This window comes from Ambystoma mexicanum, chromosome 5q (genome assembly GCF_040938575.1).
Source record: "Ambystoma mexicanum isolate Mex_15411 chromosome 5q, UKY_AmexF1_1, whole genome shotgun sequence".
Classification (NCBI taxonomy): Eukaryota; Metazoa; Chordata; class Amphibia; order Caudata; family Ambystomatidae; genus Ambystoma; species Ambystoma mexicanum.
Window position 1 is genome coordinate 852,259,158 of NC_090933.1, and position 13,405 is coordinate 852,272,562.

General features: G+C 46.2%; 1 protein-coding gene across 1 annotated transcript in view; it reads left to right on the forward strand.

Annotated features, from left to right (window-relative positions):
- The window catches only part of LRRC69 (leucine rich repeat containing 69), a 313,342-nt gene that overhangs the window by 88,703 nt on the left and 211,234 nt on the right, over nucleotides 1-13,405 (forward strand). The window contains exon 3 of the mRNA XM_069621344.1: nucleotides 8,306-8,378. Coding sequence (XP_069477445.1) covers nucleotides 8,306-8,378 — 73 coding nt within the window. The remainder of the gene's footprint in view (nucleotides 1-8,305; nucleotides 8,379-13,405) is intronic.

The window sequence follows — 13,405 nt, forward strand, 5'->3', positions numbered from 1 at the left end:
GGATAGCAGACAGACAGTCAGAGATGAGGGAAGGAGAGGAGGAGGCCGAGGGTAGCCTGAAAATGAGCTGGGTATCATCCGCATAGCACTGAAGGTTGGGGCAGAGAGCGGCGATGCGGTGGGCAAGGAGTGCCAGATACTGGTTGAACAGCCAGGGAGAGAAGTTAGATCCCTGGGGGACACCACAGGTAGAGAAAAAGATGTCAGAGAGGAAGGTCGATTGGAGAGGAAAGAGGTCAGCCACGCCAGAGCCTGACCAGTGATACCAAGGTTATCACAGAGACGGTTGAGCTGGATGGCATGGTTGACAGTATCAAAGGCAGAAGAGAGATCGAGCAAAATGAGAACACACAGAGTGTTGGAGTCAAGGTTCGAGAGCAGGTCCTCACAGATGTTCAGGAGAGCAGTTTCTGTGCTTCTGGCAGCTCTGAAGCCAGACTGATGGTCATGAAGACTACCAACAGATTCAGCATGGTGATTAAGCTGGGAGATGGCCAGTTTCTCCAGGAGCTTGCCCAGGAAGGGAGTGATGGAGATTGGGCGATAGTTAGCCGGGCAGGAGGGGTCGGAAGATGGTTTCTTAAGAAGAGGGTGCACAAGGGAGTGCTTAAGGGGGGATGGAAAGACTCCAGAGGCGAAGGAGTGGTTGCAAAAGTCAGCCAGGGCAGGAGCCAGGGAGTCGATGTGGTCCTTGATAGTTTTGGAGGAACAGGGGTGAACCTGTTTTGACGAGACTTTCATAGATCGGACTTGTCTGGAAACCTTGTCAGTGGAGAAAAGGGGAAAGGCAGAGAAGGAGGGCGGAGGGGTGGCTGCAGAAGGGCCAGAGGAAGAGCAGGGAATAGAGGGAGGGAGGTGATGGGAGGAGCGTGAGGACAGGATGTCCTGAGTTTTAGAGATGAAGTGAGAGGCCAGTGCCTTGCAGAGGGCCTGGGAGGGGACAGGAGAGGTAGGGACTGCAGCAGGGTTGGCCAGCTCCTTGCAGATTTTAAAGAGTTTGGCCGAATTGTTAGATGCCGCAGAGCTGCAGGCTTGGATAAGGGCTCTCTTCTTGGTGAGAACGGAGAGCCTGTATTGCCTATGGAGCAGGCGGCAGGCCAGTTCGTCAGAGGATGAACATGAAGCACGCCATTTCCTCTCTGCCACCCTGCACTTGTGTTTTAAGTTACGAGATCCGAGTCATACCAGGAGTTACATTTGGCTTTGGGCTTCGGGCGGATTCTCATGACAGGGGCAAGGATATCCAGAGTATCAGATATAGCAGAGTGGAGCGTGGAGAGGGCTGTGTCAGGGTGGGAGTCAGCCGAAGGGGGAGGAGGGGCGAGAAGGTGGCAGCGAAAGCCTCAACTGACATGCGCTTCATGGGTCTGATGACCGAGAAGGAGGGTGGCAGTGATGAGGGTGGCTTTGCCTGAGGGGTAGGGAAGGTGAGGTGGGAGAATAGGAGAAAGTGATCACTCCAGGCGAGAGGAGTGGAGAGAGGGACAGAGAGGGAAAGGTCAGAAGAGATCAGAGCATCAAGAGTGTGCCCTGCAGAATGAGTCGGCCCAGACGGGAGAATACAGAGTGAGAGAGAGTCGCAGAGGTCGCGAAAGAGTCCAGAGGGGGGACAGGAGGCGTCAAGGTGGATGTTGAAGTCTCCAAGAAAGAGGAGTTGAGTGGTTGAGGACAGGAGTGAGGAGGAGAGGTCCGCCCACTCGGAGAGGAAGGAGGAAATTTGACCAGGTGGCCGATAGATAGTACCCACGGTAAGGGAATGGCTAGGAGAGAGAGAGAGTCGGCAGACAAGGCATTCAAAAGAGGAGTAGGTCTGCGTAGGAGTGACAGTGGCAGGAATCCACTCAGGGAAGATAAGGGCCACACCCCCCCCAGCATGGTTGGGCCTGGTCACAGAGAGGATCTTGTAACCGTCAGGAAGGAGTGTGTCAAAGCTGGTGACAGAGCTGGCCGTGAACCATGTCTTAGTGAGACCGAGGACGTCAAGGTCCAGTTCCTCAAGAAGGCAACAGATATCAGAGGAATGTTTGATGGCAGAGCGAGAGTTAAGAGTGGCAACGTGGAGAAGATTGCCAACCTTGAAGGACTTCCGGGGAGGGGTACAGATCAGAGGTACGCCCTGCGGAGGTGAAGAAGGAGCACGAGAGGGGGCAGGGAGGGAGGGTGGAGGCAAGGTAGCCGAGGACAGAGGAGGGGGGACAGCAGGAGAGGAAAGGAAGTTGATGAGGCGTGGGAAGCATCTATCAAAGAGGTGAAGGTTGGCCTGAGGGCCTTGGACCAAGATGGTCCCGTTAGCGTAGACATTAATGATGGCCTTAGAGGAGTGGAAGGCGGCCAAGAGGACATCCCAACGGGTTCCACCATTAATGGGAGAAGAGGAGAAAGGAGAGAGCACTGAGACCATATGAAGGGTCCATAGGTCAGGCGAAGGCACGAAAAAGAGGATGTCAGTGAGAGTTTCCTTGGAGGAGGCACTGGTGTAGGTGTCGGAGATGGGGAGGCCTGGGTTGGAGACCAGGATGTCCTTTTTAAACTTTTTCCTACCAGATTTAGTGACGAGAGCAGGATAGTCAATGGAGAAGCAGTTAGAGAAGATAGGCGAGATAGAGAGCACCATGGAATAGGAGGGAGTGGGGGGAGACAGACGAGAGCAAGCGGACAGGAAGTGTGCGGCAAGCCCTAGTTTACCACATTTCAGAACAACAGTAAAACAGTAAATGCGTCTTAGGTACCCAGTGGAGAGGCTACCTAAGTTTGAGAATCCTGCGAGGGGAGAAAAAGCCCTAGTTTACCACATTTCAGGAAACATTTTGGAAGAAACCTATCGGGCAATCAAGACTGCTCACCTATGATGGAAGTAGAAGATGGGGGAAGGTACAGGCGAGTTTTTAATACTCGAGGAGTTCATGTGAATTTATATTAAAGAAGCAGCAAGGAGTAAGCCACGAGACATTTACACTTTGGGCCTAATTCACAGAAACCTTATATAATGGCAACACCCCATTGGAAAACGCTCAATGAATTAGGCCCTTTGTCATGTGCATTATATAAATGGTCACTACTATTAATGGTATAGTTCAAACAGTGGAAAAGGAGTCAGTCAGGCTTTTTTGAGTAGTAACTAGTTGGCAATAAATCACTTGTTATAGACATTTCTGTTTTTGCTAAAAAGGCACAGTGGCAAAATTAGTTGCCCAGATCACACACTTTAGTGTTGAGCAGGGATTTGGGACCAGTCTGCAACTTATGCACTTGTCTACATTTCTCCCCAACTGTAATTGCCAGAATCCTGTTTTTGGTTTTGTACACAATGTGGGGATCCACATCAATTTCCTGCAGCAGACAGCAGGGAAGGTAGCTTAGTAGGTTGTGACTGTTGCTGAGATTATGTGTGCAAGTTCCTGTAAGTAAATGATATGCTAACACTTGCTTACTCACAATCCCTTTGCAAGCAATACATTAGTCTCTATCTATAGTAGTTCTCAACAGAGTTTCTATGGTCCAGAATTTTGAAAATGAAGCTGTGTATGTAGCACGTACTTGGAAGTTATTTTAGTGCTGAATATTTTCCACAAGTGTAATAAAATGGTTAAAGGCAAGCCAGACAACTTTGATCTACAACTTATTTAGTCTACGGGTCTGAGTTTACGTATGCATTGGGTGCATGTTCACATTCTGAATGGTATACTATAAGTCCCAGAATGCAAGATAATATCAAACTGAAAGATCTAGTTAGCCCCACAGTACTTTCACTGATTTAAGACATGTAATAAAAGATGTCGTATAATAAACTCAGATATGGAGATTCTTTGCAACAAACCTCCAGCTCATTGTTATTCATGATATTGAAAAACATTTGATTAGTGGCTTAAAGCAACTTTATTTTTTTTTGCGTGTCAATCTAGCAGACATCTTGGATATATAAAGCGCCCATTTAATGATGTGTTAATATAAACACATCATTAAATGGGTGCTTTGGGTTACTCACTTTAACTATCATGCATATGAAAGGCTCTGCCACTGATAAAAGAAATGTGTTTGCTGGTGCAGATCCAAGACACCTTTTGCACTCTAGTGCCATCTAGTGGAGGAAAGTATGCTTGTTAATGAAAATAAATAAAGCGTTAACGGTACACAGAAGAAAATTAAATGCTCCGTAATGGCCATAATTACATGCATAAAATGGCCCTATAGGCACCTTATCTGGACGGCTGCCCAGAGGTGTTTCTGTTTGCTATCAGACAAAGCAAAAATCTCCCATGTAGTTGAATGGAACAACATAATTTTAAACCTTGCAACAAAATGTGAAGTGGAACCTTTCACACAGTTTCATCAAACCACACTTAGGTTGTTAGCCTACCAAAAGGTGTAAGCTTAGCTACACAGTCACCCATCGCCAATTTACTGTTAGTCACTCCTTTCAGCAACCCTTTGCATACTATCACTTTAAAAATAAATCATTGGTATAACGGAAAAAGTTGAACTTTTGGCCACAGGATCTGATACAGGAGGGGTGGACTGGCATATAGGTAGCTCTAGAGATTTCCCAGTAGGCCTCTGCACCCTGGGCCTCTTTTGTGTGGGAACCTAATGAATTTTCTAATTTTCTCATAGGAAAAGAGTTGAGCCTGCTGAAAATGTGCAATATAGGGCCACTTTGAAAATGATTTCCTTTTTTGGTCCCAGTCCACCCTGATCTGATGTGCTGTTGGGCAGTTCTGGCTCAAGGCTGTGGGTGCAGCTAAAATACTCCTTTTAGCATTTCATGTATTAATCGTTGCTGTCGATTATTCCTTATTATTGCACAAGTCATGTATATGTTTAGTCTCGCTTGTCAAACGAAACTCCAGTTCATGGTCCAGACTCTGTTTGTACCCATTATGTAAACTGTATAACCTAAATGGTATAAAAGACACTATTCACTTGATCCAGCATCCAACACGTTTTAACTCTTTGCAAGTTTTCCTCCTCTGCTTGTGTTCAATACTCTGTCACATTATTTTCTTTTGGGGGAGGGGGCATACAGCTTTTTCTTTTCAACATGTTTCAACCTTCAAACACCCTATGTTTTATGACAGTTTATAAAATAATCTATTGCCTAAATCGGAGGGCCTTAACCAAACATGACTGTATGTAGTGTGTAGGATTTCATTTAGTATAAACATACCAACAGTGCCCTGCGTGATGATATATGTGATTTAATACGTACAGCTATTTTAATTTTATGAAAAGTCGAGTTCTTTGACTAAAAAACAATAAATAAAAAAGAAAAGTCCCAAGGTGTCCCCTGTCCCCCCCAGATGTTACGGGTCTCCTACGCCCCTGGCTGGGAGAGGGCAGATCTGTTTGCTCTAATCATGTTTGACTAACGTATGTCTAGCTATAGGGGTATTTAACCAGTAAGCTTTGTGGGAACCACAAAGACGTGAAGTTTGAAGTGCAACTGTTTCTGACTCCATGAACATTGTATTAGCAGTATAAAAACCATGTTCCCTGTGTGCAAGTTGGTTAGCTCTCATTAACCAGTTCTGTTCCACTGTTCTGTTTGATTTGTGCTTGCCCTGCTGTAATAAACAGCATTACTTCCTGCCCGGTCTGTGCTACTTTTTAGACTACTTGTGGCAATTTTTGATTACAAGCTTTGGGGGACCCCTGGTACATTTCTGGAGGCCTCCGCGAGATCCTCAGTTCTCTCCGGCAACTGAGGGTATTCCGTACGCCCTCCCGGGGTGCGTGCATCCGCTGACCGCAGACCTGATCCACGCGCATCACCGAAGAGGCCCTGCAGACTCCAAGCTGAAGGTCTGCCTGGTCATGAGTGCCGCCCACGCCCATATGGGAGGCTCGGTGCCGAGGGGACTCGAGGATCTCTAGCGCGTGAGTTTAACCATGCAAGAAAGCGCTACATCATGGTTCCTTGCGTGACTGTATTTTTTGGCGTTTAGGACGCATCCTCAAGGTGGGAGGACGATCGGCCATAGTAGTATTAGATTTTAGCACTTGCCACCCTATAGGGAGTGGGCATGGGTGTGGGCATGCCTGTGTTAGAGCAGGAGAGTAGTAAGAGGCGGACCCCATTAGACAGGAGTTGCGCGTAGCACCAGCGATTGTATAGTTGCAACATCTGGGGAAGACAAGTGTCATTTTAATAGTATAATCGTTTTGAAGGTAGAGAGGGATGTGCGCATGGTAGTTAGTATTATTCATATTGTTTCATGGTGTTGGCTTGAGGTGGAAGAGTGAACATCAACAGGAACTTTATGTATATAGTGAGCTTGGAATTTTAGCAGTAAGCGAGTGAAAGAAGTGGAGGTGACTCAGTGCTTTTCTTTACTAACATAGGGAGAAGGTGAGCACGTGGAGAGGACTGTTGGTTACTAACACGCAGTGAGTGGACAGGCCTGAGAAGGCCAGTGTGACGCATGAGAGTGCGTGGGTGGGCCTGTGGAGAAGGACAGAGTGAAAGAAGAGGAAGGCGAGTGATCAAGAGTAAGTGAGTGAGTGAGTGAGCTGTGGGTAAAAAGGGAAGGGGTGCCTAGGGTGATTGGGACATAGAGGAAGGGCAGCGAGAGGGCTGGAAATAATGGCCTATCTAGATAGCCCCCTCGATCTCATGTGCAAAAAATTGCCCCAGTATCATGAGTGTTTCCGTGTGTGGCCCGGAGAAGGAACGTCCGATAGTAGAATAATAGAAAACATGTTCTCATACTTCAAAACAAGGGGTGGTTTTGGGAGTCTCTCTACCGGCACAAACACAGCCCATTAACCAGTTCTTCGGTGGATGGCCCCCAGGAGAGTCTCAACCAAGTCTTTAGCTCACTGTCCCTTTCACAAAGGAGAAATATCCCTCCATATCAGTCTGTCCTGCCCAGGGGCAGTCCAGCACCGAAATGCTAGGCAATTCTCCTCTGAACAAGAGTACCAACAGCATCTGCAGACGTGTTTGTGCCGGTTGAGGGACTCCCAGAACCCCCTTGTTTTGCATATTAAGTAGCTTTGGGTTTCACCCTAAGTTACCAGGGGAACCCAGACGTGGACCCCTTGCTCACTGTTCTTAGAGAGGCTCAGCCCCACCTCACTGATGAGGCCTGACTAGGCCATGGTGGCATATGTTACCTGGTGGACGATAAATCAAGTGCCATACTACAGTCATAACCGGGGACAAGGCTACAGATAAGGATAAAAGTTCAAAAGGAGAAATGTTTGGGGAGGAAAGATGTTTACAAGTGAATCCATTAGCGATAATACAAGCCATGGGGGTTGGGGGGGTATTAAATTGAAACAACGCTCCCAAGCTATGTGCCCCATCTCAAATTTCATCACACTCCTATCTGTATTCCAATGTAATACTTTTGGTTTATATGTGGTGCTTCTGCACACCTAATAGCCAAAATTAGAGATCGAACTACAAATCCCAGAATGCAAACTGATGGATTGTCTCAGGGTATCACACAGGACATGTAGAAAATGACTAAATTAGCCACAAAAACCAGAAAGAAAGTTGCACCACATAATGCACACCCGCATTCTACTCAGCTCTGATTAACTTTGCCAAACCTTGGACTGCAGCCCCCCCAGGGCGTTCACCTACAGCTCTTTGAGACCATACCAATGGGAGAAAAACAGGACGAATATTGCAGTTTTTTCAAGAGTGATAAATACACCAATTAGCAACAGGGAAAAAGAAAAAAGAAAATGTCACAATGCACTATTTACAAACTGTAACATAAACATCAAAACAGAAGTAAAAAAAAAGAAATAATATTTCACTATGCACCACATTCATAAACTTCTAACATATCATTTTTTCCAATAGGCAAAAACCTGAAAGAAAATTGCTGACTACATTAAACAAACCAGCTTGAATGTGCTTCCATGTCCTCAAAAGAAGAAACACCTGATGTCCTCAAAAGAAGAAACACCTTTGCAAAAGTAGCCTGTGTTGTCACAAAGGGCTTCATTGTAATAAAATGCACATTTTGTAATCCCTCCGAATTACAAAACATACATGCCAATATGACCCATTCCAGGTGGGAAATGCTGGTCTAGTCCTGGTTGTAACTTGGCATGCTGGGATTTATTGTCTGGAATTTCACTACTATAAAAAACATTTTTCGTAGCCAGTAATGTTTTTATCTTATCTGGCCCCAGGTATCGAGGCTTCCAGACACACAAGAGTATAACAAATTATAATACAAAGTAAATTAAGGGCTGGCCAAGCAATAAAAGAAAATGGAAATTGTTTATCATGAGAATTGGAACGCAAAGAAAACGATATTTTATTGACAAATCCGTTTATTTTTTGCAGAGGGATTAGAAAATCTGAATTTTCTCAATCTAAACAACAACGTGCTTCGATCACTTCCTCCGGAAATATACAGGTAAGCTATACTTTTATCTAGTCCTTGAGCACAATAACAACTATCTTCCCTGACAGGACTCCAGCACATGCTGATGGATGTCTTGAAGGTGGTTTAATGTCTATTAGCTTCTCACAAATAGTAATATAAACATTTATTTTTGTATACATATATATCAGAGTCGTAGTGATGACTCTGCAGTTGTGGCCTATTTAGTGTTCCCATAAGAAGACCACAGGATGAGGCAATTTTTAGAAGCTTAGAAGCATATCACGTATCTGCATATATCACGTATGTTTTTTTTGTGAGAAAACTGTGATTTTGGCCTGCAGGCATTTTTTAATAGGAATGTAGTCCAACTTTGTGTGAATGCTCTGTATACAGATTCAGAGGGAAGTCGTTATTCGGATTCACTTATTTTGGTGCGGAAATAATATAGGTATTGTGGTGAGTCAGAAGAAGGACACAGACACTCCGAAGACCTTTCCAACTAAATGTATTAAATAAGAAGGTCTATCTCTCCCTATAGCTATGGGGTGTCACCTACCTATATAAATAAATAAGGGGCTTGTCGGTCATCAGGAAATTTCCAAATCATAACAAAGTCCACTATCCAAACATTAATCCTGTCGGATTATACCACGAGTCAAAACAAACTAAGGCCAGAAGAATGACTCCCTTCTTCTGGTGAAGCAGGGTTCTGCTTTGCTTTAGAGCTCTTTTAGTATCTTATTTTCAAATATTCTTTAGCAACTTTCAGTACCAGGGCTTGCCATTCTTGGATACGGTTGTGGGTCTTCCCTCTTCTTGTGGGATTACTGTCCAAGGGTTATTTCGTGAAATTTGTTCAGTTCTTAAATCCACATGGTTTGGCCGGGTATGACCTTATGAGGTATCTTCTCTTTGCGTGTTATCTCTTCTTGGTTATTACTGTTCCCCTATTTTTCTGTCCTAGCTTGTCCTGGTTATTGTTGATTCAGTTCCTTTGTTTGAACTACATAGTATTCTCTCTCTAGCTGACTCCATTTATAGCTTCTGGGACACCAGGAGTTCTTCTGCCCTTTCCAGGATACTATTAGTCAACCTGTAGTGAACTCATTCTCTGGGCTTAAAAAAACCTTCTTTCTCTCCTCTGGATTGTTTAAATTTCCCAACTTTATGTTTTTGTTTTTGTCACTCTCATTATGACAAGATGCCTTCATTTCATAATATTCTCTCGTTACTAGTGTCATGCATCGCCCTTGGAAGTGCTGGCAAAGGTGGAAGTACTCGTTAGATGACCTCCCTTTGTGCCATTTTGATGGTCTAGTTGCTTTACAAGATGGCCGTTACTCCCATAGTACTGTGCACTGCTTTTTGCATCCTTGCGTTGTATCCGTCTTTGGTTTAGCGCTGCCGGTTTCTGTTTCAACAGCGTTCCTGCTAACCTTCTGTTACTCCTCTCTTGTTATTCTTTTCCAAACTCTTCTCCGTTCCCCGGTGCCCTCCTGCACACTCTGGTGCGCATTCATCTTCAAGGTAACTTTTTGGGGGATTCCTTACTTTTCAGCTACTTTCTATTCTGCTCCTTTTCCTTGACGGTCAATTCCGCCTTTCCTTATCTACCTATCTTTCACTTTTACTATTTCTTTGGTTCCTTGCCTTTTGTAGCGCGGTTTCTACCTAGTCATCTGACTGCTTAGCCTGTCCTTACATTTCTGGCTCCTCCTCTTTGTTTCGGCTTGCTGTCCTACCCTGTTTACTCTTCGGTTCACGTATTTTTCACTACTACTCCTCTATCATCACTCCTTTGTAGTGATTCTGTTCTGATTAAACCTTGCACTCTCTCCTGACTTACCGCGATCTCTTTCATTGCGGTACCTCCTTTTTCTGTATCTCTTGTACTTGCTACTGACTCCATATTTTTGGCAAGTTTTCTGCCATCTATTGTGCAGCGTAGCTTCTTTGGCTGCACCCTGTACCTGCCGGGAGTTGCTATTTGGTACATACGTTCTTCTGCAGTCTCGGAGCAGACTACTGCAACTCTTGATCCATTTACCTGCTCGGATTATTAGTGTGTTACCTGGAAAAAAGATTCTTTGCCTAGGAAGACAGACTGTTTCAGTGCTACCAGTTACAACTCTTCTACAACTCGCATCAGACCAACCACAGCCCAGGGTTTTTTGTGCATTAAAGGCTTTTTCCCTGATTGGGGGTTTGCTCCTCTGGGGTCCTCTAGACTTGGAAACCAAACCTGTCAAGGTGGCCTCCGAGGGAGCTTGCCCCTACCTGCACAAAAAGAAAGAAAAGAAGACAAAGGAATAGAGAAGACCATGTCGGAAGAAGGATTGTGATAACCCAGACAGCTCCATCGAAGACCCAGGTGAGGAGGAGTATCGGGAAGTATCCTCGGGGGTTGACACCTAGGTTCCCTTGTCTTCTGTATGCCTTAAATGTTGAGATATTCTCCCCTCTTCCCAGAGGGGACTTGTCTGCTTATTGATAGTCTTTTCTCCGGTTTAACTAGCATGTTTCCTCTTGTATTGTTACAGTTCAGATTAATCAACCATATAAATCAAATTTCAACAATTTCACTGGGACCGGTTTCTTCATGGGTTTCTGGCCTTCCGGTCCACCAGTTTTCCTCGTTACCACTCTTCTCTTAGGGGTGAATCTCTGGGGCATGCAGTCGCTCCGGACCTTCCTTCTCACTTGGTTTCTCTTTCAAGTCTTGTTTCTCTGTCAGCGTTTCCTCGCTGTCTTCTGGCTTTCCCTTTGTGCAACAGTACAGTGTTCCTCCTGGCAACCGGTGCCGGTGCAGATGCCTCCGCGGGTTGGTGCCGGCTTCTCACACCCTCGGTTTCTCGCTGATTCAATATTCTGTCTCCCCAGCATCTTGTGCTCTAGTTCAGAGCAGCTCTGGGGCTTACAGGGAAACCAAGCTGAACAAGCATTGTCTAAGCAGGCACCTCACACACACAAATCTTCCCTGGGGATCTCGTAAGACTTTAATCTTGGATATCGGGATCTGCCCACCAATGAGTATTGCCACCCCCCGTTTCTTCTCACCCCCAGAGGCAAACGATTGTCTCGGGAACGCTCCAGTGCATAATCACATTTTATCCTAATCACATTTTATCCTGCGCAAGCAAATGAGTCTCCTGCAAGCAGGCAATTGAGAGAGACATATCCCCCAATTTACTTAGAATAGATTTTCTTTTCATCAGGGAGTTGAACCCTTGTATGTGCCAGGTGCCCAACACAACTAGGTACCCCCCTGAGTTTGCTACCACCTTATTCGGATTGGCTGCAGCATGGCTCATCTGAGCCAACCCCCTGCAGCCGGGAGGCCCAGTCGGCCCCAGGTAAAGGCCTGTGGTGAAGGCCACCATTGCTCCTCGTCTCTGCCGGTGCAGCCGGCTGCCCCCTCTCATCCAATAGTCAGCTGTAAGCCCGTTCGGCGTCCGAACCCCACACTTCAAGCTGACTGTACTTCTGTATGCTTCCCTTCAATGCTCCGTAATGTGCACCCGCAAATATTGTTACACTCTGTAGATCTGAATGCTTTCTTTGTCAATACCCCTACGACTGCTATACCAGTGCATCTTTCCTATCCGTCCCATCCCTTTGCTAGGGTTGATGCTTCATGCCGCACCCTGTCAATCCTACTACCGGAGCATGTCTGCATTACATCTGCTAACGCTGGCGGATCCTATCGCTTACCCCCGCCAACAACATTCGTACCGGCTCTAAATGCCAGGCCCACTGCAAGCGAAGATGCTCACAAGTAAACCCGCGATCGGGTGCAGCCTGGCTCACCCCATCAATAGCGCAGATCACCAACCAACTCACACTAATGGCTCGGGAGCATAGCTTAAGGGCAACGTGCTTGCCTTGGAAGCAAGAAAACACGGAGCAACACAGGTTCGATCCCCGGGTCCGCACTTAGAAACCTCTGGGTATTAAGCGCGTTATAAATAACCAATCATATATCATATCAATCACTCCCCCAGCCACTGCCTCACGCTGTGAACTCCCAACACCACCATCCCCCACCAAGTGCCCATCACCAGCACATTGACAACATGGCCTACATCACAAGCCACTGCCTCAGCAAGACTTGGACCAGGACCCGACTTGCTAAGACTCCCCTTACACATCCCCCCCAACAGTCACCATTCAGGAAGATTCTGATCATCCATACCACTAACATCCAAACGACCTGCTAACACGAAATTGCACAACTCCATACTCCAAGTGAGCACAATACGTAAAGCCAAGCAACGCACAGAACCTGCACATGGATATCCACTCAGACAACGAGCGCACCTCTCCCGACCACCCAATATATCCCCACATCTCCCACTTGCATGTCAAAACTTGGAGAACTGAGACTCCTACACCTTTTCTCGCGCACCAGAGTGCACACAGCGTTCTCGCCCGCACCAACACACTACAGAAACAAGAAACTGAGAGCTTGCACAAAGTTCCTAAATAATAGTCCCTCTTGGAACCACACACCGCAGCCTAACGGCAATGACAACCCATTATCTCCAAGCAATCCACCTCTTACAAGATAAGTCTGCCACACATACCAAAGCTGCCCCCTACTTCTAGGTCTAGTCACAGAGCACATCTAAATAAACTGCCCACTGCCCCCAAGCCAGCCACAGTCAACCCATGTGTTCCCTCAAAGGAAATCACCACCAAGCCTAATAATGTCAACAACTCAACCACACAGGCGTCCCGCACCCCCAACAACCCTTCTAGCATCAGCCCTAACCATATAAAACAGCACACCACTATGGCCACCCCTCTTAACTGTGCACTCATCAACACCAGATCTATTCTAGCCCACCCATTGGGCATCCATGACCTTATCAAATCCAACAACTTGGACCTATTGACTGTCTCAGAGACCTGGCTCCAGGCCACCTAAGGCCCAGCACTGTCCATTGCCATGCCCCAAGGTTTCACCCTTCTCAGAAGTGACAGACTCAGCCTCAGAGCGGGTGGTGTAGCACTGGTAGACAGAGAATCCCTTCCAATCAGGCAGACTAACACCACCC